The sequence below is a fragment of the Anomaloglossus baeobatrachus genome, chromosome 1, assembly GCF_048569485.1.
Source record: "Anomaloglossus baeobatrachus isolate aAnoBae1 chromosome 1, aAnoBae1.hap1, whole genome shotgun sequence".
NCBI lineage: Eukaryota > Metazoa > Chordata > Amphibia > Anura > Aromobatidae > Anomaloglossus > Anomaloglossus baeobatrachus.
Window position 1 is genome coordinate 217,810,053 of NC_134353.1, and position 24,378 is coordinate 217,834,430.

Consider the following 24,378-nt stretch of genomic DNA (forward strand, 5'->3'; position numbering starts at 1 on the left):
GTTGATGGATTGGTGGCAGCTAGATGACGTTTTCCCTCCACGGGTAGGGAAGGCCCCGGGACTCTGGATTGTGGGGTGAAGAGGAGCGCAGGCTTGCTGTAAGCAGGGGATGACCATGTACTCACTCAGGCCGGTTATCATGGTGCTGGATGATGTTTTGTAAAGTCATTACATACACATGCTGCAGGTGAACCAAAAGTCCTAGTGCACCACTGCCGCTTGGAAAGGGGAGCACGTCCAGGTGTCTGCTCCCAATAGTATTGCTTTTGCTGTGTCCCAATTTAGTCCGACCTCTCGGGCGGCACTGTACTGCTAGAACTACCGACTGGCTTGTCTGTCCTTTACTGGTGTGAATGTGGATTGGGGGTTTGAATTCAGTTGGTAGCAATAGCACTGGGTGGAACCTGGAACAAAGGAGGGTGGGTTCTGCACTATAAGGATAGGAGTGCAGTTCCCTGTGACACCCTGACTAGTGCAGGGGTGTCACAGAATCAGTCACCAGTTTTTTGTTACCCCATCTAAGAGCAGCTTAATGTAGAGACAGAGCCCCAGACAGATGAACAAATTATCATTCGATTGATGGTCACTTTTACTTTAGGCAATGATGATGTTGATTCGGGCAATTGTTGCACTATGTGGACATGTAGACGCCCTTTGACTGCCGAGACCCACCAACCGGTTCCCCCTCCCCACCGCGCAATGAAGGAGACCACACATGGAATATCTTTCTTTTGTACTTTATTGAAGGTATTCACGTAACACCATTCAATGTTGATATAAAAGGGGGTTGCTTGTTATTTTGGCCACAGCTTTAACCACAGGCACAAATCCGCCTTAAACCTGAGGGAGGAGGCCCGATGCCTACGGCCGTCCGTGGCAGGTTGGCTCTCACCAAATCCCTCTTCCACCGGCTGTGACTTTGAAATTGAACCATAACCTTTTTCCGTAGGCACAAAACCGCCTTAAACCTGAGGGAGGAGGCCCGATGCCTACGGCCGTCCGTGGCAGGTAGGTTCTCCAAATCCCTCTTCCACCAGCTTTGACTTCCGAACTTGTAACAAAACCTTCTTAAGGGAGGGAGGGCGGGCGATGCTCACCCTGAGGGCAGATGTGGTAAGAGGAAGGAGGGACTCCGGCAGCTGTTTATATGCCCTGGAGGAGGTCCCAGCAGGGAAGGGGGGTCAGCGGGGGGCATTGCACAATGGGAAGGAGGGAGAGGTGACCATGGGGGACGTAGCGAGGGGCTCAGCAGTCAGGGGCAGCGGCATCGGCCGCAGTGCCCTGCAAAACTAAAGTAGAAGGGTGATGTCTGTGTGTCAAAAAAGCCTGCAATTTGTGAGAATTTTCTGGAATAGCTCTTTAATACGGGGTTTGGCTACAAACAATGCAAAGGTCATCTCTGTCTTTAACTAATAATTTAGCTATATTTAGCAAATATTTTGTGCTTCTTTAGAAATATTATCCATTTTTGCTTTTATTAATCTTTTTAACAGCTGCAGGTGTTATTTTATATCAAACCACAATTTTATAATTCCATTTAGTAATGCAGATGAACTTATTGTTGTAGATTTTGTTCTCTCAGATGGCCTAAAGTATCAATTCGGGATAACACTGACTCTGTAAATACCAAAGATACATTCAATCTGGATGCACCAATAAAACCACAAACAAAATATTACTACACCCTAACTAAACCACATTCTCAAATTCTATGGCATCTATAGACTTTGTTTTACTAACCACAGTTTCTTGGATCTGTCTTAGATAAACCACATTCACACTATAGTCCATCTAAAACCCACTTTAAAGCCTCACATATCAGTGTTCTGTGAAACAATCATTAAACCACCCCTGAAGACAACAATATCTTATTGCTTGGTTTAGTACATTCTTTAGACATAATCCAAAAAAGTTGTGGACTTGTTTTTCCATTGCTAAAGAACTGCTTAGTGTCCAAGGCAAAAATGAGCTGTAATTTGTAACATTTACCACATTCAGTATCAAATCGTTAGTGAAGTTTTTTCTTATATATTTTCAACATTGACACCCATTTTAAAGGGAACCTGTCAGGTGCAATATGCACCCAGACCTATGAGCAGTTCTGGGTGTGTATTGCTAATCCCTGCCTAACTGTCCCTGTATACAGTAGTGTGGCGCCCTGGGCAAGCCAGGACGTCACAAGCACTACACCAACACACCCCACACCCCCGGTCAGGCACACCTAAGTCAGACAAAACCCTTGTTGCCTCCCTCCAGGGGCTGATGTTCACACCAGGGGGTGGGCCAGGCGGTTGGTCCCGACCACCGAAGAGTTCACAGTCCTGGAGGCAGGAAAAGTAGACAGATAGAGTTGGGAAGGGAAGTGGTAAAGGAGGAGACAGAGTGTGGTCCGGGTGTGTTGCCCGGACGTGAAGGCAAGGTTGGCAGATGGTGGTGACCGTCTGCAGGAGAGGTCTATTGGAGCTAGCCGTAAGGACCGTGAACGGGCAGTGGCCCGGCGGTACCGGACCGGTACGCAAAGAGAAGCCAGCACCATCCGGCAGGGGCTTACGGACCCCGACAGGGCTAGGAGTCGCCGTGCAATTTGTCAAATCCGTTAGCGAAGTGAACCTCCTGGGTTTCCCAACAAGCCAAGTCCCGACAGAAGGCAACAGTCCAACCGTTAGAGGGAAACACAGTCACCGCCAAGGCTAAAGTTCCCAGGGCCAGAGCCTGCGGGCAAAAGGGGCTCCTTCAGCAACCTTCAAGCTGGGGAGCGGGTTACCGGTGGGAACCCATTGGAACCGTTTACACTACACAGGTGCAGGGAAAGGCAGTCACCATCAACCTGCCGGGAGGAGAAACACCGCAGCCGTCTGTGGGACCCGTCCATCCAGCCGTTTGTTTTACCGGAGACTTTGTGTACATAATTGGCTGAGTGAGTACCACCGTGCTGTGCAGCACAGTGCTGCCCCCACGACCCTGCACCTCGACAGGCCCCGTAACCCACCTGCCATCCATCCCTACCCCATCACCGAGCCCCGGGACAACCAACCCCCTACCCACGGAGGGGAGAACCAACATCCAGGCTGCTCCCTGTCATCGCTCCCGGGATCCCCGTCCAGAGCAGCGGAGGTGTCACCAATCTCACCACAACCGTGGGTGGCATCACGGACAATATCAAATCCCCACAATCAATTCCCCCTTTTCACTCACGGGCGAGGAACGCCGCTCGAGTCCCCGGGATCCGGCCCACCGCTCGAGCCACCACCGAGCAGCAGCAGCAGCCGGACCCGAGCAGTGGAAGAGCGCAGCGTCCCCTCCTCCGCCCGCGACAACTTGGCGTCACGAACAGGATCTTACCGCTCTGCTGTCTGGTAGAGGTGCGCCTTGTGACCACCGGAGGTGTCAACCCGAAAAATTTGAGAAGCCGCCATCTTGGGCGCGAAAAATTCCCGCTCGAGCGTCTCCTCGAGCAGAGGAGGTGCGAAGGCCAAAACCCCGCCCCTATAGAGGAGGTCCCGGAAAGAAACTAAGGGGACTGATGGCGTCTGGCCGCATGTAGCCCGCGGCTATAAAAGCAGGGAGGCCAGGACCCTGCGGCCATCTTGTTGCTGGTTCCTGGAAGAGGCCGCCAGAGCCATGTTTATGCTGTCCCGCAGCACCGTAGGCCCCGCGCCTGGAACCGTGGCGTGGGTGGAGATCCGGACCACTCAGCTCCAACAACGGCTGCAGGTCAAAATGTAGCTTCTCCTGGAGGAGTGGGAGTCCGACATGGCGGAGGTTGTGGCGACCCTGCGGAGACGCGAGGAAGAGGGAGTTTCGGAAGGGAGGGTGAGTGACCCACGCCCCTGTACCCCTAGTGGGTCGGTCATCGCGGCCGAGGGACCCGGTCCACACCCGCTCGCCCAGCTACCTCCCCCGCTACCCGTATTGGCCACCGCACCCCCGCCACTAGGCCCGCTACCACCGCACCCGGTAGCGGTACCCCGCACGTCCACCCAGGCGGATCGGCCTGCAGCCGGAGCCCGTGATCGACCAGAGCAGGTACCGTGGAAGGTGCTGAAGCCCGAACCGGAGGCATCTACAGAGACTTCCCCTGAGCCGGAGCCGACAGGCCGCTCGGTGCAGGAGGCCAGGCAGAAGAGGACCCCTGCGCCCATCCCCCACACCTCGGCTTAGGTTGCGCCGGGTTGCCGCTGCAGGGCAGCACCCCAGGCCAAGTCACCGCGGGACCTTCCACCCAGATTGCCAGTGGTGGGCAGTGTCCAGAAGGTCTTGCGGGGCCTGACCCGTGCGCCGGAGCTCGCAGCAGCCCCGTATTGGGACAGGGAACCAGCGCCGCTGGGCCCGGAGATCGCTGAAAGGGAGAGGAAGAGAGCAGAGTTGGTGGCACGCACGATCCGGGAAAAAGAAAGCCTCCGGCAAGCGACCTTCCGTGTCCGGGGCCCCCTGTATGAAGGGCAGGTGAGGCAGTTTGATGTCCGCCGGGGCTATGGCTTTATTTACGAGCCAGGCCTAGAGGCCGAAGTCTTTGTAGCCCGGCGGGATGTCAACGCCCACCTGCCGGAGGAGCACCCAGGCCGCAATCTGATGCCGGGAGACCTGGTGCAGTACACCCGGCACTGCAGGGAGAGGGGGTGGTTTGCGTTGGATGCAAAGTTGAGGGGCAGCCAAGAGGCCCGGGTGTCCACCACGTCCCCTCCCCCAGCCGACACCGAAGAGTCTGAGCAGTAATGGCAGTGGAGCCCCGTTGCAAGTTGTCCCCGTTGGGACCATCAAAGTACCATTGTAAAAGATTCTGAATGATAAGTGAATGATTACCGAGAAGTTACCTGATTTGCACCCCTGATTGGAACCGGTCGTTGCCGACAACTGTTGTCCCCGTGGGGACTGTTTGCAAATAATGCGTATAAACTGCTACGGACAAGCCCGAGAACTGGCAGAGCAACCACGAACTTGTGGTGTGTAAATAAATATGTTTTTATGGCTATACCGTGACCGCCTCCGGAGAGGCTGATTTGAAGGATGGGCCTGGAGGGAAGTGATGGCCAGGCCCGCCACTACTGTAACCGGTGGCAATCCTCTGGGGGTTTCAGGGGTTCCCCATGGACGTGGGTCCCCTGAAAAGGACAGAACCCGCTCGGGTAACTTGTGCTGGACTGGGGTCAAGGGGTGCTGCCCGTTTGCTTAGGGGCAGCATCAGGGCCAGGTTGCTTGGGTGGGAGAGAGCGGAAGCCGTTACCGTTAGCAACGTTTAAGAATGTGCCTCCCGATGTGGCAAGAGTTAATATGCTTGTAATATGTGTTTTACTGTTTATCTTTTTCAGTTTGTGAAAATAAAACCGGTGATGGACGGGCAGCCCGCGGACGGTCTGCATTTTACTAAGGGAGAATGTGGCACCCTGGGCAAGCCAGGACGTCACAAGCACTACACCAACACACCCCACACCCACAGTCAGGCACACCTAAGTCAGACAAAACCCTTGTTGCCTCCCTCCAGGGGCTGATGTTCACACCAGGGGGTGGGCCAGGCGGTTGGTCCCGCCCACCGAGGAGTTTACAGTCCTGGAGGCGGGAAAAGTAGACAGATAGAGTTGGGAAGTGAAGTGGTAAAGGAGGAGACAGAGTGTGGTCCGGGTGTGTTGCCCGGACGTGACAGCAAGGTTGGCAGACGGTGGTGACCGTCTGCAGGAGAGGTCTATTGGAGCTAGCCGTAAGGACCGTGAACGGGCAGTTGCCCGGCGGTACCGGACCGGTACGCAAAGAGAAGCCAGCACCATCCGGCAGGGGCTTACGGACCCCGACAGGGCTAGGAGTCGCCGTGCAATTTGTCAAATCCGTTAGCGAAGTGAACCTCCTGGGTTTCCCAGCAGCCAAGTCCCGACAGAAGGCAACAGTCCAACCGTTAGAGGGAAACACAGTCACCGCCAAGGCTAAAGTTCCCAGGGCCAGTGCCTGCGGGCAAAAGAGGCTCCTTCAGCAACCTTCAAGCTGGGGAGCGGGTTACCGGTGGGAACCCATTGGAACCGTTTACACTACACAGGTGCAGGGAAAGGCAGTCACCATCAACCTTCCGGGAGGAGAAACACCGCAGCCGTCTGTGGGACCCGTCCATCCAGCCGTTTGTTTTACCGGAGACTTTGTGTAAATAATTGGCTGAGTGAGTACCACCGTGCTGTGCGGCACAGTGCTGCCCCCACGACCCTGCACCTCGCCAGGCCCCGTAACCCGCCTGCCATCCATCCCTACCCCATCACCGAGCCCTGGGACAACCAACCCCCTACCCACGGAGGGGAGAACCAACATCCAGGCTGCTCCCTGTCATCGCTCCCGGGATCCCTGTCCAGAGCAGCGGAGGTGTCACCAATCTCACCACAACCGTGGGTGGCATCACGGACAATATCAAATCCCCAAAATCAATTCCCCCTTTTCACTCACGGGCGAGGAACGCCGCTCGAGTCCCCGGGATCCGGCCCACCGCTCGAGCCACCACCGAGCAGCAGCAGCCGGACCCGAGCAGTGGGAGAGCGCAGCGTCCCCTCCTCCGCCCGCGACAACTTGGCGTCACGAACAGGATCTTACCGCTCTGCTGTCTGGTAGAGGTGCGCCTTGTGACCGCCGGAGGTGTCCGGCCGAAAAATTTGTGAAGCCGCCATCTTGGGCGCGAAAAATTCCCGCTCGAGCGTCTCCTCGAGCAGAGGAGGTGCGAAGGCCAAAACCCCGCCCCTCTAGAGGAGGTACCGGAAAGAAACTAAGGGGACTGATGGCGTCTGGCCGCATGTAGCCCGCGGCTATAAAAGCAGGGAGGCCAGGACCCTGCGGCCATCTTGTTGCTGGTTCCTGGAAGAGGCCGCCAGAGCCATGTTTATGCTGTCCCGCAGCACCGTAGCCCCTGCGCCTGGAACCGTGGCGTGGGTGGAGATCCGGACCGCTCAGCTCCAACAACGGCTGCAGGTCAAAATGCAGCTCCTCCTGGAGGAGTGGGAGTCCGACATGGCGGAGGTTCTGGCGACCCTGCGGAGACGCGAGGAAGAGGGAGTTTCGGAAGGGAGGGTGAGTGACCCACGCCCCTGTACCCCTAGTGGGTCGGTCATCGCGGCCGAGGGACCCGGTCCACACCCGCTTGCCCAGCTACCTCCCCCGCTACCCGTATTGGCCACCGCACCCCTGCCACTAGGCCCGCTACCACCGCAACCGGTAGCGGTACCCCGCACGTCCGCCCAGGCGGATCGGCCTGCAGCCGGAGCCCGTGATCGACCAGAGCAGGTACCGTGGAAGGTGCTGAAGCCCGAACCGGAGGCATCTACGGAGACTTTCCCTGAGCCGGAGCCGACAGGCCGCTCGGTGCAGGAGGCCAGGCAGAAGAGGACCCCTGCGCCCATCCCCCACACCTCGGCTTAGGTTGCGCCGGGTTGCCTCTGCAGGGCAGCACCCCAGGCCAAGTCACCGCGGGACCTTCCACCCAGATTGCCAGTGGTGGGCAGTGTCCAGAAGGTCTCGCGGGGCCCGACCCGTGCGCCGGAGCTCGCAGCAGCCCCATATTGGGACAGGGAACCAGCGCTGCTGGGCCCGGAGATCGCTGAAAGGGAGAGGAAGAGAGCAGAGTTGGTGGCCCGCACGATCTGGGAAAAAGAAAGCCTCCGGCAAGCGACCTTCCGTGTCCGGGGCCCCCTGTATGAAGGGCAGGTGAGGCAGTTTGATGTCCGCCGGGGCTATGGCTTTATTTACGAGCCAGGCCTAGAGGCCGAAGTCTTTGTAGCCCGGTGGGATGTCAACGCCCACCTGCCGGAGGAGCACCCAGGCCGCAATCTGATGCCGGGAGACCTGGTGCAGTACACCCGGCACTGCGGGGAGAGGGGGTGGTTTGCGTTGGATGCAAAGTTGAGGGGCAGCCAAGAGGCCCGGGTGTCCACCATGTCCCCTCCCCCAGCCGACACCGAAGAGTCTGAGCAGTAATGGCAGCGGAGCCCCGTTGCAAGTTGTCCCCGTTGGGACCATCAAAGTACCATTGTAAAAGATTCTGAATGATAAGTGAATGATTACCGAGAAGTTACCTGATTTGCACCCCTGATTGGAACCGGTCGTTGCCGACAACTGTTGTCCCCGTGGGGACTGTTTGCAAATAATGCGTATAAACTGCTACGGACAAGCCCGAGAACTGGCAGAGCAACCACGAACTTGTGGTGTGTAAATAAATATGTTTTTATGGCTATACCGTGACCGCCTCCGGAGAGGCTGATTTGAAGGATGGGCCTGGAGGGAAGTGATGGCCAGGCCCGCCACTACTGTAACCGGTGGCAATCCTCTGGGGGTTTCAGGGGTTCCCCATGGACGTGGGTCCCCTGAAAAGGACAGAACCCGCTCGGGTAACTTGTGCTGGACTGGGGTCAAGGGGTGCTGCCCGTTTGCTTAGGGGCAGCATCAGGGCCAGGTTGCTTGGGTGGGAGAGAGCGGAAGCCGTTACCGTTAGCAACGTTTAAGAATGTGCCTCCCGATGTGGCAAGAGTTAATATGCTTGTAATATGTGTTTTACTGTTTATCTTTTTCAGTTTGTGAAAATAAAACCGGTGATGGACGGGCAGCCCGCGGACGGTCTGCATTTTACTAAGGGAGAATGTGGCACCCTGGGCAAGCCAGGACGTCACAAGCACTACACCAACACACCCCACACCCACAGTCAGGCACACCTAAGTCAGACAAAACCCTTGTTGCCTCCCTCCAGGGGCTGATGTTCACACCAGGGGGTGGGCCAGGCGGTTGGTCCCGCCCACCGAGGAGTTTACAGTCCTGGAGGCGGGAAAAGTAGACAGATAGAGTTGGGAAGTGAAGTGGTAAAGGAGGAGACAGAGTGTGGTCCGGGTGTGTTGCCCGGACGTGACAGCAAGGTTGGCAGACGGTGGTGACCGTCTGCAGGAGAGGCCTATTGGAGCTAGCCATAAGGACCGTGAACGGGTGGTGGCCCGGCGGTACCGGACCGGTACGCAAAGAGAAGCCAGCACCATCCGGCAGGGGCTTACGGACCCCGACAAGGCTAGGAGTCGCCGTGCAATTTGTCAAATCCGTTAGCGAAATGAACCTCCTGGGTTTCCCAGCAGCTAAGTCCCGACAGAAGGCAACAGTCCAACCATTAGAGGGAAACACAGTCACCGCCAAGGCTAAAATTCCCAGGGCCAGATGCCTGCGGGCAAAAGGGGCTCCTTCAGCAACCTTCAAGTTGGGGAGCGGGTTACCGGTGGGAACCCATTGGAACCGTTTACACTACACAGGTGCAGGGAAAGGCAGTCACCATCAACCTGCCGGGAGGAGAAACACCGCAGCTGTCTGTGGGACCCGTCCATCCAGCCGTTTGTTTTACCGGAGACTTTGTGTACATCATTGGCTGAGTGAATACCACCGTGCCATGCGGCACAGCGCTGCCTCCGTGACCTTGCACCTCGCCAGGCCCCGTAACCCGCCTGCCATCCATCCCTACCCCATCACCGGGCCCCGGGACAACCAACCCCCTACCTACGGAGGGGAGAACCAACATCCAGGCTGCTCCCTGTCATCGCTCCCGGGATCCCCGTCCAGAGCAGCGGTGGTGTCACCAATCTCACCACAACCATGGGTGGCGTCACGGACAATATCAAATCCCCACAATCAATTCCCCCTTTTCACTCATGGGCGAGGAACGCCGCTCGAGTCCCCGGGATCCAGCCCACCTCTTGAGCCACTACCGAGCAGCAGCTGCAGCAACCGGACCCAAGTAGTGGGAGAGCGCAGCGTCCCCTCCTCCGCCCGTGACACTAGCATAGATAAAAGTATTTCTAAAGATCTTTTATAATATGCTAATGAGGCCAGCGACTAGTCACAAAGGCATTAGTTCCCTTGGCTAGTCTGCCCTTTTAACATGCTAGCATGCCCTTGGGGGGATGCTAAAATGCTAATAAATGTGCAGCCTCAGAGGCATAGTCGATCTCATCCCTCTCTTCTGCCACCGTGCCTGACACTGGATTTCTGCTCAGTGAACATGATCAGAAGTCTCGGACTTCCAGTCATGCACACTATGAAGCCGGGTATACGCGTCCCGGCTTCAAACTGGTGTAGTGCGCATGACTGGAAGTCCAGGGATGTTCTGATTGTGCACACTGAGCCGAAAACCAGTTGTGGCAACACAGGTGAGCCTGACCATTCCTCTGACGCTGTGCATTCTTTAGCATCATGACTTTTGATAGAGAATCCCAGTGCATCCTGGGATACTCAAAGGGTTATCAGGTTTCAGAGGCTGTGGTCATTGCCAGAGTCTCTGCCCCCTCCTTGAAACTAAGCATCATCAGTGATACTCGCATGGACTAGTCCCTTTTCTATCACTGCACACTGTCATTGTCACAACAGTCTTACATCATTAGGAGACTTGTGATCGGTTTGGGACCTGAGTCTCACTTTTCCTTTTGAGACTCTGGATTTTAAAGGTGTTTTCCTTTCCTTTGGTGTAGTGAGGGTTAATGTAAGCTTCTCTGCTAGCAGCTTCTGGCTTATTTTCCTCATAAGCAGCCAGTTTGTGACCACACTCATTCCTTTTATTGCATGACGCCAGTAATCTCTGAGACTAGCCAGAGGAGACAGAGTGCTCTGGTAACCACTTGAGCCTTGCTGCTGAATAGAACCCTTGCTGGAGGTGTTGTCCTTCTCGTGGAAGCGGTACTGGTTGCAGCTGTGAATTTGGTGTATATCCTTTTTTGTTGATTACCCTGTCTGTCTATTGTGTATTATTAATTGTGTTTTATTAATGTAGTGGTGGGATTAGCACTCTCGCCGTCCATCTCACTAGTCAGGGTACGTTTAGGGCAAGTGAGGGCCTAGGCATGTGATTGTCGATGGGGCAAAACAACTCATAGAAGAATGTTAGAGAGGTTAGGGTACAGCTATAGGTGAGTGCAGAAGGTGTCCCCCTTCTCTCTCCCTAATATTAGGTCCCACTATTGTTATTGTGTCCCCAGTGTCCACTGTGTACTTCATTGTGCACCGGACATTTGTTGGTCCGTGCACAGCTGCCACACCATGTGATCGGACATCCGGTAGTTGAAGCGTGACAGCCATTGTGTGATGTGCATAATGACAACGCCCTTTGTATTGCCAACTGAGTTCAGTATCTGTTATCTCAGTATCTGAGATCAGTATCTATCACTGTCTGCACGTTGTCAGGATTCCTGGCATTCAGAGAGCAGCATCGCCCTCATAAGTGATGTCACTAACTACTGCTAGTGTAGTTAGGGAAGGATAGGGAATTTCAAATTACAGTGCTAATTCGATAGAGATTTAGATTCTAACTTGGAGATGGGGGAGAACAATCATTGTGTCGTTCTGCTGTGGATCTGCTGGGATTTCTGGTGCCATAGACTAATTTAGCCCATGCCACCACTTCTTGCGCTGCTGCTGACTGAAGAATTGGAAGAAAGATTTTTTTCCTGAACTGTTCTTGTGCCCTACGATCTCTCTCTTCCCCCTTTTCCTATCCAACCCCTGCTGTATGCACTGTTCTACTTTCCAAAATGTGGTCACTTGTAGGGGGTTCACTGTTTAGGCACATCAGGGGCTCTCCAAACGCGACATGGCATCCACTAACAATTCCAGCCAATTTTGCGTTCCAAAAGTCAAATAGCTCTCCTTCCTATCCGAGCTCTGCTTTGCGCCCAAAGTTTTCCACCATATGTGGGGTATCATTGTACTCAGGAGAAATTGCACAACAAACTAAATGATGCAATTTCTTATATTACCTGTGTTAAAATAAAAAATATGGGGCTAAAACGTTTTTGTGCGAAAAATGTGATTTTTCACTTTCATGGATCAATGTTATTAAATTCTATATACCACCTGCAGGTAAAAGGTGTTCACACATAGCTAGATAAATTCTTTCAGCAGTCTAGTTTCCAAAATGGGGGTCACTTGTGAGGGGTTTCCACTGTTTAGGTACATCATGGGCTCTGCAAACGTGACATGGCATCCGCTAATGATTTCACCCGATTTTGCGTTCCAAACTCAAATGGCGCTCTTTCTCTTTTGAGCCCTACCATCTGCCCAAACAGTAGTTTTCCACCACATATGGGGTATTAGCGGACTCAGGAGAAATTGCACAATAAATTGCATGGTGCATTTTCTCTTGTTACCCTTGTTAAAATGCAAAATGTGGGTCTACGGTTACATTTTCGTGGGAAAAAGTTACATTTTAATTTTTTCTTCCTTCTGCATTGCTTTAGTTCCTATAAATTACCTGAAGGGTTAATAAACGTCTTGGATGTGGTTTTAAGCATTTTGAGGGGTGCAGTTTTTAGAATGATGTTATTTTCTGTCTGATAGACCTCTCAAAGTTACTTCAAATATTATGTGGTACCTAAAAGAATTTTTTTTTAAATTTTGGCGGAAAAATGAGACATTGCTGATAAACTTTTAACTCTTCTAACTTCCTAACAAAAATGATGTTTCAAAAATTGCGCTCATGTAAAGTAGATGTGGTAAATGCTATTTATTAACTATGGTATTTTGTGTGACATACCTATGGTTTAAGGGCATTCAAATTAAAAGTTTGAAAATTGTAACTTTTTTGGCAAATTTCAGTTATTTTCACAAACAAATGCAAAAAAATGTCATCCTAAATTGACCATGAAGTACAATATGTGATGAAAAAACAATCTCAGAATCACTGGGATCCGTTGAAGTGTTTCAAAATTATTACTGCATAAAGTGATGCTGGTCAGAATTGAAAAGAATTGTCCTGGTCAGGATGGTGAAAACAGGCTGTCATATGAAGTTTTACACGCACTTCACCTACTGTCATAGCGGCGTTGGGCTCCGTTTATATTGCAGATTCTGACACTCTGTCCTATGGTTCCTTTGGTGTCTGGGATCAACACGGGCAGAGTTGGGTGTCAACCTGCTGTGTGCTAAATCATAGGCAGGCTAGCAAGAGTTAATCTCTGCTAGTTTGCATGTTAGGTTCCTTTGATACCATCACCTCCCCTTCTATTTAAGCTGGATTAAGTCTTCTACCCACGCCAACTATAGTTTCTATGTTGGCTTGTGAAGTGTAGATTTAGAAGATTTTCTGGTGAAATTCTTTTTCCACTTTTTGTGCCAGCTATATGAACAGACATAGTTTTTGCTACGTACCATTTTTTAAACTTTTTTTTTACGGTGTTTATTGAAGAAGTTAATTCATGTGACAGTTTTATAGATCGGGGGCGATACCAAATGTGTTCTTTTTTTACACAAATATAAGTATTTGTTGGAATTTTTTTTTATTTTTTTGTTCTGTATTTTTTGATATTTTGTTAATATTTCTACTTTTTTTAAAACTTTGTTTTACTTAGTCCCTATATGGGACATTACCTTTCAGTGGTCTGATTGCAGCTGCCTGTGCTCCCTTGATCATCAGGATGTACCTGTATTTTCAATCTGGGACATACAGTTAGGTCCAGAAATATTTGGACAGTGACACAATTTTCGCGAGTTGGGCTCTGCATGCCACCACATTGGATTTGAAATTAAACCTCTACAACAGAATTCAAGTGCAGATTGTAACGTTTAATTTGAAGGTTTGAACAAAAATATCTGGTAGAAATTGTAGGAATTGTACACATTTCTTTACAAACACTCCACATTTTAGGAGGTCAAAATTAATTGGACAAATAAACCAAACCCAAACAAAATATTTTTATTTTCAATATTTTGTTGCGAATCCTTTGGAGGCAATCACTGCCTTAAGTCTGGAACCCATGGACATCAGCAAACGCTGGGTTTCCTCCTTCTTAATGCTTTGCCAGGCCTTTACAGCCGCAGCCTTCAGGTCTTGCTTGTTTGTGGGTCTTTCCGTCTTAAGTCTGGATTTGAGCAAGTGAAATGCATGCTCAATTGGGTTAAGATCTGGTGATTGACTTGGCCATTGCAGAATGTTCCACTTTTTTGCACTCATGAACTCCTGGGTAGCTTTGGATGTATGCTTGGGGTCATTGTCCATCTGTACTATGAAGCGCCGTCTGATCAACTTTGCGGCATTTGGCTGAATCTGGGCTGAAAGTATATCCCGGTACACTTCAGAATTCATCCGGCTACTCTTGTCTGCTGTTATGTCATCAATAAACACAAGTGACCCAGTGCCATTGAAAGCCATGCATGCCCATGCCATCACGTTGCCTCCACCATGTTTTACAGAGGATGTGGTGTGCCTTGGATCATGTGCCGTTCCCTTTCTTCTCCAAACTTTTTTCTTCCCATCATTCTGGGACAGGTTGATCTTGGTCTCATCTGTCCATAGAATACTTTTCCAGAACTGAGCTGGCTTCATGAGGTGTTTTTCAGCAAATTTAACTCTGGCCTGTCTATTTTTGGAATTGATGAATGGTTTGCATCTAGATGTGAACCCTTTGTATTTACTTTCATGGAGTCTTCTCTTTACTGTTGACTTAGAGACAGATACACCTACTTCACTGAGAGTGTTCTGGACTTCAGTTGATGTTGTGAACGGGTTCTTCTTCACCAAAGAAAGTATGCGGCGATCATCCACCACTGTTGTCATCCGTGGACGCCCAGGCCTTTTTGAGTTCCCAAGCTCACCAGTCAATTCCTTTTTTCTCAGAATGTACCCGACTGTTGATTTTGCTACTCCAAGCATGTCTGCTATCTCTCTGATGGATTTTTTCTTTTTTTTCAGCCTCAGGATGTTCCTTAGACCGCATGTTGTCTGGTCACAGCAACAGCTTCCAAATGCAAAACCACACACCTGTAATCAACCCCAGACCTTTTAACTACTTCATTGATTACAGGTTAACGAGGGAGACACCTTTAGAGTTAATTGCAGCCCTTAGAGTCCTTTGTCCAATTACTTTTGGTCCCTTTAAAAAGAGGAGGCTATGCATTACAGAGCTATGATTCCTAAACCCTTTCTCCGATTTGGATGTGAAAACTCTCATATTGCAGCTGGGAGTGTGCACTTTCAGCCCAAATTATATATATAATTGTATTTCTGAACATGTTTTTGTAAACAGCTAAAATAACAAAACTTGTGTCACTGTCCAAATATTTCTGGACCTAACTGTATAGGTACGTCCAAAGTAATGAAAGGGGTTAATGATGAAAAAAAATCAGAAGTTTGTAAAAAAATTTGGTGGGTTGTGTCCCCATTGTCCAAGACACATAACATTTTTATTTTACAATTGATGGTCTTGTGTGTGGTTTTAATTTTGCAGGAAGGGACAATGTTTTTATTGATACCATTTTGGGATAGATAGGGATAGTTTTGATCACTTATTACATCATTTTTGGTGGGATTGCAGTGCCCCCAAAAATTAAATTTTGGCATTCTTGACATTTTTTTGTTTAATGTTTACTGATCAGATTAATTATTTTACTAGATTAGACATTTCTGAATACGGCCATATCTTATATGTGTTTTTTAAATTTTTATATTTGAACTTTTAGGGGCTTTTTTTTAAAAAAAAAATATTTTTTTTACTGTTCTTAATAGTATCCATTAGGGGACTTGAAGCTGTGATTGTGTGATAACTTGTGTTACAAGCAGCAATGCCACGGAATTGCTGCATATAGCGAAAATCATAGTCTCCTTTGAAGCTCGGCCATAGGCAGGGTTTCAAAGGAGAGCTGTAATGAGAAGCATGGAGGTCTTTCACAGACATCCTGCTGTCACCAATGCAACTCTTTGTTGACCTGTGATCACAACATGGGCACGCCAATAAGCGTTAAGAATGGCATGCCCCCAGGCCGGCGTGAGTTAAATGCCAATGTCAGTCACATGCACTCATAGATTTGTATGGGTGCCCATGATCCTTATATGCTGATAAAAGTAGCATGCTGCGATTCTTTTCTCATGCCGACAATATGATCCAACCACAAACCACCACCTGGGAGAAAATGGGAAAGAAAAAACTGATTAGTTCCATTTCTTTGCATTGCATCAGGCTGAAAAAAATTAAGTGAGATGCAAGGGATATATGTGACCCAAACCAGCAATGGAATGGGTGCTGTGCTCACACTATTCCTCAGTGTTGTTTTGTTTTGAAACCATTGTTACATTAATTAATAGCGACACTGACATTTTGCATTGAATGATGCCCAAAACATTACCAGGATACTTTGAGAGCTTAGCTAATTTGGCTCTGTGGTGCATTGATACAAGATGTACACAATCTCACTAACTATTAGCAGAAGATTGGAAATGCAAATGATTACTAATTTCTTCCACAATGTTGAAAGCTTTTGAAGACAATTAACTACCCTGCCAGTAATATGGAATCATTTCTACAATAGATGAAGTTGGTTTTGAACAATGTGTTCACTCGCAGAATACAAAAAACTTTTTGTTTTTTTTATCAACAGCAGAAATTTATTAAAGTGGTTGTTCGGTTATATTGATGACCCACCATTAAAATATGTCATCAATATGAAATCAGTGGAGGTACCGCTCCTGGCAGTGCCACTGGTCAGCACTCGGCAGTCACACTCTCCTTTCCTTTTGCAAGATCCCAGCCACCACAAATTGAATGGAGATATGCAGTGCAGCTTTGTTCAATGTGTTTCCATCTGTCTACCTCTTACATGAGACGAGCTATCGTGCGATGCATCGTCGGGGTCACGGTTTTCATGACGCACATCTGCCATCGTTCACGACGTCGTCTCGTGTGACACCTTCGAGCGACGCAGTATCGCTCACAAATCGTGAGTTGTGTACTCGTCGTTCAGTTTAAAAAAATTGTTTCATTAAAATGGCGCCGGTTGTTCATCGTACCTGGGGTAGCACACATTGATCCGTGTGACACCCCGGGAACGATGAACACAGCTTACCTGCGTCCTGCAGCTCCCGGCGGCTATGCGGAAGGAAGGAGGTGGGCGGGATGTTTACGTCTCACTCATCTTCGCCCCTCCGCTTCTATTGGCTGGCAGCTGAGTGAAGTCGCTGTGACGCCGAACGTCCCTCTACCTTTAGGAAGAGGATGTTCGCCGCCCACAGCGAGATCGCTCAGCAGGTAAGTACGTGTGACGGGGGTTTCACGACTTTGTGCGACATGGGCAGTGATTTTCCCGTGACGCACAAACGACGGGGGCGGGTACGATCGATCGTGAAATCGCACAATTGGTCGTCTCGTGTAAAGCAAGCATTAAGCTTGTAATAGATGATTGATGGGGTTTTCAGGTGTCAGATCCCCACCAATATATAAGACAAAATATCCTAATTGGACAACCTCTTTTTTTTCTATGATACTACATATACAGTATATAAAATACCATATAGGCACATCATGTAGCCGTAATGGAACAAGAAGGGGCCAGACCTTGTTTTAGCCATCCCTTTTGATACTGGGTGCTAAGATTTTTCTCTTTAAATTACCAGTATTGTTAACAACCAGGGGGTTAGAAAATTTGAGCTCTATGGCCCGAATTCATCAAGACCATTGACTCTCATGCCGGTCTTGATGAGATGACGGGGTGAAGTGTGAGGTACATGCCTTTTAATAAATTAGGTGAGGTGCAAAGTCATCTGCTCCACAACGTGCACCTTGCCACAAATATTACTCTGCACTAGGGTGACCGGATCTCATAGGGGGGGGGGGGGAATGTTGGAATCTTGTTAGTCTGGACCCCACAAAATGATTCCCCTTTTCAGATATTGAGATAGGCAAAATTTGAGCTCGATCAAACGACGTTAACCCGTGCCGCTCGTTGCTCAAAGTTTGAAAAAAATCCAAATTTTTGGCCAAAAAGCTGACATATGGAGCCATAACTCCACAACGGTAAATAATAAAAACACGCTTAATATCTCAAAAGAAAGCTAATGTTGTTCTTCAAAATTTATATGTTACACACAGGGTGCATGTAATTTCTATTTTAGGGATGGTGATTTTACTTCAGCGTACAACCGACCTTTTATTTATTCAGTTTAGTTTCTAAAGTGCCTTTGAGCTGGTTAGATCAAACAATTGTCCAGTGAAGATATTTTAACGTTTTTTTTTTAATTTTCCAAGTGTGTGTTATTATTTTCTATTGCTATTATAGTATTATTTTAAAAGATATTTGAAAATATTTTATTGAAATTAAAGTTTGTAATATATTTTGTTTCGTTTTTCTAGTTAACTGTTATTTACCTATTGGACTCTGAAATGGCATTCACATTAGGTGTACAAAGCTGAAACAAGGATAAAATATTTCTTGTGGGCTATCCCATTCACCAGATCACCGGTTGTAACCTACCCTCAAATCGTCAAGTCTTATGTGCTTTATTTTATAATTTACGTACAGTGAAATTAATTGTAAGAGAATCAGCAAAACTGACCATACGAGAAGTGTTCATTTTTTGGGGGAAAGCTGGAATCCCGACTAAACATGAGCAAGATGCAATTACTAAGCTGGAAAAACTTCACACCAAGTGGAGAAGTCTTCAAAAAGACCGGAAGAAAATATCGGAAACTGCCAAGAACAAATTTAAACAGTTTGTTGAAAAGTTGAATGATCTCTTTGATATTGCTCAACAAGATGCCTTGGCTCTGATGAAATCGGAAGAAAAGGCGTTTCTCATGAAACAGAGGCAGAAGTGCCGCCTAGGTTCCATGGCTGGAGTGGATCTCAAGTTGTCTCGAGCTGAAGAAATCAAGGCGCAAAAGGAACTTGCAAAAATGAACCGACAAATCCAAGAAGAAACTTTTGATATTGGTGAGTTTATTTTATTATTATTATTCTAAAAAGTAGATAATCAAATAAGTAAATAGTTTCATTATAATTGAAAGAAAATTGTACATGAGAGCATCATTTGGCATCTTTATGATTGAGTTTATATTCTTAAAATAATACCTATTGATAATTAGAAGTAGGTAATTTAATACCTATGTATTATTACTATTCTGCTAAAACGACAAGTTTTTATAGTCTTTTTTTTCTCTTTCTTTTGTTGCTTCTTAGAGACGGATGATGAAGACAAGCTCGAAGAAGGAAAAGAAGAAGATACTGAAGAGGACAGCATCTACCAGGAACTTGAGAGCTTGGAGGAAATGGACATCCCTGAAGAAGCTGCAGAAGATCCAGGACCATCTGAGAGCAAGAGGATGAAAGTTTCATTTGCAAGGGGCGTTAAAGAGATTTTAAACATGAAATTATCCATTGTGTTAGATTGATGTAAGGTATCCGACAGAAATGCCACGAGAATTTTAATAGCTACTCTAGAAGCACTAAACCTTGACCCTCTTGAGTACAAAGTCTCGAAAACTTTATTACATTCTAGAAGGCAAATGTTCAGAGAACAATATACTAAAAAATTTATAGATAAAGTAAACATTCCTGAAAAAGAGCCCATGGTTGTCCATTGGGATGGTAAACTTTTACCGGGTGTTTTAAAACATGAGCAATGTGAGCGAATAGCTATTGCTATTTCATATGGTGAAAAGGAACAGCTGCTGGGAGTTCCTGTAACAGCAAGCAGCTCTGGAGAGGAGCAAGCCGTAGCCATATATGAATGCCTGCAGGAATGGGGTCTTCCCAACACCGTCAAGGTGATGTGCTTCGACACTGCAGCATCGAACACAGGAAGACTCAAAGGAGCATGCGTCCTATTGGAGCAAATGTTAGGAAGAGAATTGCTACACCTAGCTTGCCATCACCATATCTTGGAAATTGTGTTAAGAGGCGTATTCGACACAAAAATGGGATCAACCACTGGACCTCATCCAGACATTTTCAAAAGATTCCTCACTGCGTGGCCCAAGATAGACAAAGGAAAATACGACACAGGTATCAGTGACAATCTAATACAAAAGCAGCTAACTCCAGAAGTAATTGCAAATGTTACTGCTGAATTCGAGACCAAATTAACTGAGAGCCACCCCAGAGATGACTACAAGGAGCTGTTGCAGTTGGTTCTCGTATTTGTTGGATCACTAGACGGCAATGTTGTGGGTTTTAGAACTGCAGGAGCCATTCATCATGCTAGGTGGATGGCAAAGGCTATTTACTGCTTAAAAATGTTCATTTTTCGTTGTCAATTTAAGATGTCTAAAGAAGAAGAAAGTTCTGTGCTTGCCATTTCTGTTTTTCTAGTTAAAATTTATTGTAAAGCTTGGTTCAATGCTCCAAAAGCTCATCTTGCGCCAAAGCAAGATTTAGGTATTTAGGTATTTTGCATAGTCTGTTAGACTATAAAGAATGTGACAACGACATTGCAGAAATAGCCCTGACCAAATTTTCGAACCATTTGTGGTATTTGAATGCAGAGTTGGTGGGATTATCGTTTTTTGATCCCACCATTACAGACGATGAAAAGTTGTTAATGGCTAATAAATTGCTCAGTAGCACAGATGAACCATCAGAGCACGCTAGGGTTGTAAATCCAAAAGTTAGGAAAGAAAAATTAAAAGAGGTAGTTGATGGAGGATTGGTAAATTTACTTACCAAAGACACATTTACATTCTTTGACCGATTTAACATAAAAACAGATTTCCTCAGACAAAATCCAAACACCTGGCCTCAAAATAATGACTTCCAAGAAGGATTAAGGATTAAAAATTGTAAAAACATTAAAAGTAGTTAATGATATGGCTGAGCGTGGTGCTAAATTAATAACCGACTTTAACGACCTTCTGACAAAAGATGAAGAACAAAAGCAATATATCCTGCAAGTTGTAAGCAAATGCCGAGCATTATATGCTGACGTTTCAAAAGCTACTTTAACAAAAGCTCTAGAATAGATTAGATACTATGTAAAATTATCAACTCATGTAGGTACTACGTCTGTATCTTTTCTGTGTTATCGTTTTGTATGTATTATATACCTCATTTTTATATTTTAAAATAAAAAATGTCATTAGACTTATCAGTAGTGATGAGCGAGCATGCTTGTAACTACTCGGTACTCGCACGAGTATCGCTGTACTCGGGCTGCTCGGCGGGGACCGAGTAATCTCGCGATACTCGTGCTGTACTCGTGGTCTTCATTTCTGCATGTTGGCGCTCTTTTGAGAGCCAGCCCTCATGCAGGGATTGGCTGGCAGACCACTGCAATGCCACAGCCCTGTTAGTTGTGGAATTGCAGTGATTGGCCGGCCTGCACAGCGTGACCGAGCCTTTATACCGGCCGGCGCGCTGTGCTCTGCTCACAGCTATCCAGACAGTCAGTGCAGGGAGAGTGTCGCTGATTCAGGGAAAGCTTTGCGGCCCTTTATAGCTTTTTCAGTTGCAGGGCTGCAAACAGTGTGACCAAAAGTCCTTCTCAGGACTATTCTAGTTGTATACAGGCAGGCAGGGTATAGCCAGGTCGGAGTACAGTAGCAGAGTCCTTCTCAGGACTATTGTTGCTATATACAGGCAGGGTATAGCCAGGTCTGAATACAGGCTAGTGACCAGAAGAGTCCTTGTCAGGACTATTGTACCAGTATACAGGCAGGCAGGCAGGCAGGGTAGTGGTGACCGTATACCAGCCTTCATCATATCTGGGGCTGGTGTACACAGTGTAAAACAGTCCAGATAGTGTCTGACTTGTCTGTAATTGTCGCTCCCCAAAAAAACCTGTTAGGTTCTTATTGCGTCCATGCTTGGTTTTTAAAACCGCACGTGTGTGCCTGTTGGTGGCAGCGTACAGGTGCACTTGTGTGCAATTTCCACAAACTTTGATATAACGCACAAGTAGTGAATATACACGTCAGCAGTGCACAGCATTGCAAAATGCGCAAGGGCATTGGCAAGGAACAAGGAAGTGGATGTGATGGTGGTGCAGGCAGAGGCCGAGGTCGTGGGCAAGCTCTAATTTCGCCACAACAAAGGGCCACATCTAGTCGCTCGCACGTCCTGTCCCAAATTCTTGGGGACCGCAGCAGTACACCGCTCTTGAACCAAGACCAGTGTCAACAGGTTGTTAGTTGGATAGCAGATAATGCTTCCAGTCAGATTGGCACCACCACAAACACTCTGTCTTCCACACGGTCAAGTGTCAGTAGCCGTGATACTGCACCGCACATTTCTGAACCTGATCCTCCTTCCTACCACCAGGCTGAGTACACGTCCTCCTCGGACATTAATGATCCCACACTTGGACACTCGGAAGAGCTGTTCACGTTTCCATTCACACATTCTGGCCTCTCGCCAGCTCATATTGAAGTGGGTCATGAGGAGATCGTCTGTACAGATGGCCAAATATTTGAGCAGCCACGTTCTCACGAAGTTGGCAACGTGTCTCAACAAGTGGTGGACGATGATGAGACACAATTGTCAGGAAGTCAGGAGGAGGAGCAGGGTGCGGAAGAGGAAGACGACGTGGTGGATGATCCAGTAACTGACCCAACCTGGCAGGAGGATATGCAGAGCGAGGACAGCAGTGCACAGGGGGAGGGAGGCGTAGCATCACAACAGGCAGTAAGAAGCAGGGTGGTGGCCCCAGGCAGAAGTCAAGCAACCGTTCCCCGGAACAACACGACGACACAAGGTGCCTGTACAAATGTTAGGTCTTCCCGAGTCTGGCAGTTTTTTAAGTTGGATCCAGATGATTCAAAAAAGGCCATTTGCAACACCTGCCGTGCCAGCATCAGCAGGGGTACCAAAACTAGCAGCCTGACCACCACCAGCATGATCAGGCACATGTCAGCCAAGCACCCGACTTTGTGGGAAGTACAACAGAGTCGAGGAGCAGTGCTTGCTGATGTCACTGCTACGTCTTCGCTGGTTGTGCATGCGAGCCAATCCCCTGTCCATGCTGCCTGCGAACAAGCCTCCTCCACTCCTGCACCTGCAGTTGCCTACGCAGAAAGAACACCATCATCAAGCACGTCCTTGTCCCAGCGCAGCGTTCAGTTATCCATTCAGCAAACCTTTGAACGCAGGCGCAAATACACTGCCAACACCCCACATGCCACAGTTCTAAATGCTAACATTTCGCGACTGCTTGCGCTGGAAATGTTGCCTTTTAGGCTGGTGGAGACAGAAGCATTCCGTGACCTGATGGCGGCAGCTGTCCCACGTTACTCGGTCCCCAGCCGCCACTATTTCTCCCGGTGTGCCGTCCCCGCGTTGCATAACCACGTGTCACAAAACATCACACATGCCCTGAACAACGCTGTTTCACCCAAGGTCCACCTAACCACAGACACGTGGACAAGTGCTTGTGGGCAAGGCCGCTACATCTCGTTGACGGCACACTGGGTTAATATTGTGGAAGCTGGGACCCAGTCTGAGCGAGGGACGGAACACGTCCTTCCCACACCAAGGTTTGCAGGCCCTACCTCAGTCAGTGTTTCACCCACACTCTACAGCTCCGGAATGTCATGCTCTTCAGCCTCCTCCTCCTCCTGCGCATCCTCATCCACTGTACCCTCCACACCAGTCACAAGCTGGAAGCACTGCAGCACTGCCTCGGCGAAGCGGCAACAGGCTGTGCTGAAGCTAATCTGCACAGGTGACAAACCCCACAATGCAGAAGAGCTGTGGACAGCTCTGAAACAGCAGGCAGATCACTGGCTCACACCTCTGAACCTAAAGCCAGGAAAGGTCGTGTGTGACAATGGCCGGAACCTGGTGGCGGCTTTGAGGCGAGGCCAGCTGACACATGTTCCATGCGTGGCCCATGTGCTCAACCTCGTGGTTCAGCGGTTTCTAAAGTCATACCCAGAGCTGTCTGATCTGCTGGTAAAAGTTCGCCGCCTGTCTGCACATTTTCGAAAGTCACCTACTGCTTCAGCCGGCCTTGCCGGCTTTCAGCGCAGTTTGCATCTTCCGGCTCACAGACTGGTGTGTGATGTCCCCACGCGTTGGAATTCAACTCTGCACATGTTGGTCAGGATATGTGAGCAGAAGAGGGCAGTTGTTGAGTACCTGCATCACCTAAGCCGTCGGGAAATGGGTCAAACTCCACACATAACACCTGAGGAGTGGAGATGAATGTCAGACCTATGTACCATCCTCCAAAACTTTGAGGACTCCACCAAGATGGTGAGTGGTGATGACGCCATTATTAGCGTCACCATACCGCTACTCTGCCTTCTAAAATGGTCTCTGCTGAAAAACAAACATGATGCATTGCAGGCGGAGCGCGATGAGTTGCAGCAAGAAACAGTAGTGGGTGTGGGTGATGATAACACACAGCCCAGCCTCGTCTCATCACAACGTGCAGTGGAGGACTATGACGAGGAGGAGGATGAAGACATGGAGCAACTCTCCGGCCAAATTGAGGATATGACATGCACACCAGTCATATCCTCGGTTCAGCGTGGCTGGCCAGAGGACAGGGTAGATGAGGAGGAGGAGGAGGAGGAGGAGGAGGACAGCATGTTCAGTCATCTTGTTGGTCAGGCTACTGAAGTCCTGGCTGTTAAGAGTCTGGCGCACATGGCTGACTTTATGGTAAGCTGCCTGTCTCGTGACCCTCGCGTTAAGAAC

General features: G+C 48.7%; 1 protein-coding gene across 1 annotated transcript in view; it reads left to right on the plus strand.

Moving 5' to 3' along the window:
- The window catches only part of LOC142294707 (uncharacterized), a 112,865-nt gene extending 93,729 nt beyond the window's left edge, over positions 1-19,136 (plus strand). The window contains exons 4-5 of the mRNA XM_075337894.1: positions 18,268-18,678; positions 18,925-19,136. Of these exons, the coding sequence (XP_075194009.1) occupies positions 18,268-18,678; positions 18,925-19,136 (623 nt within the window). The remainder of the gene's footprint in view (positions 1-18,267; positions 18,679-18,924) is intronic.
- The last annotated feature ends 5,242 nt before the right edge of the window (positions 19,137-24,378 follow it).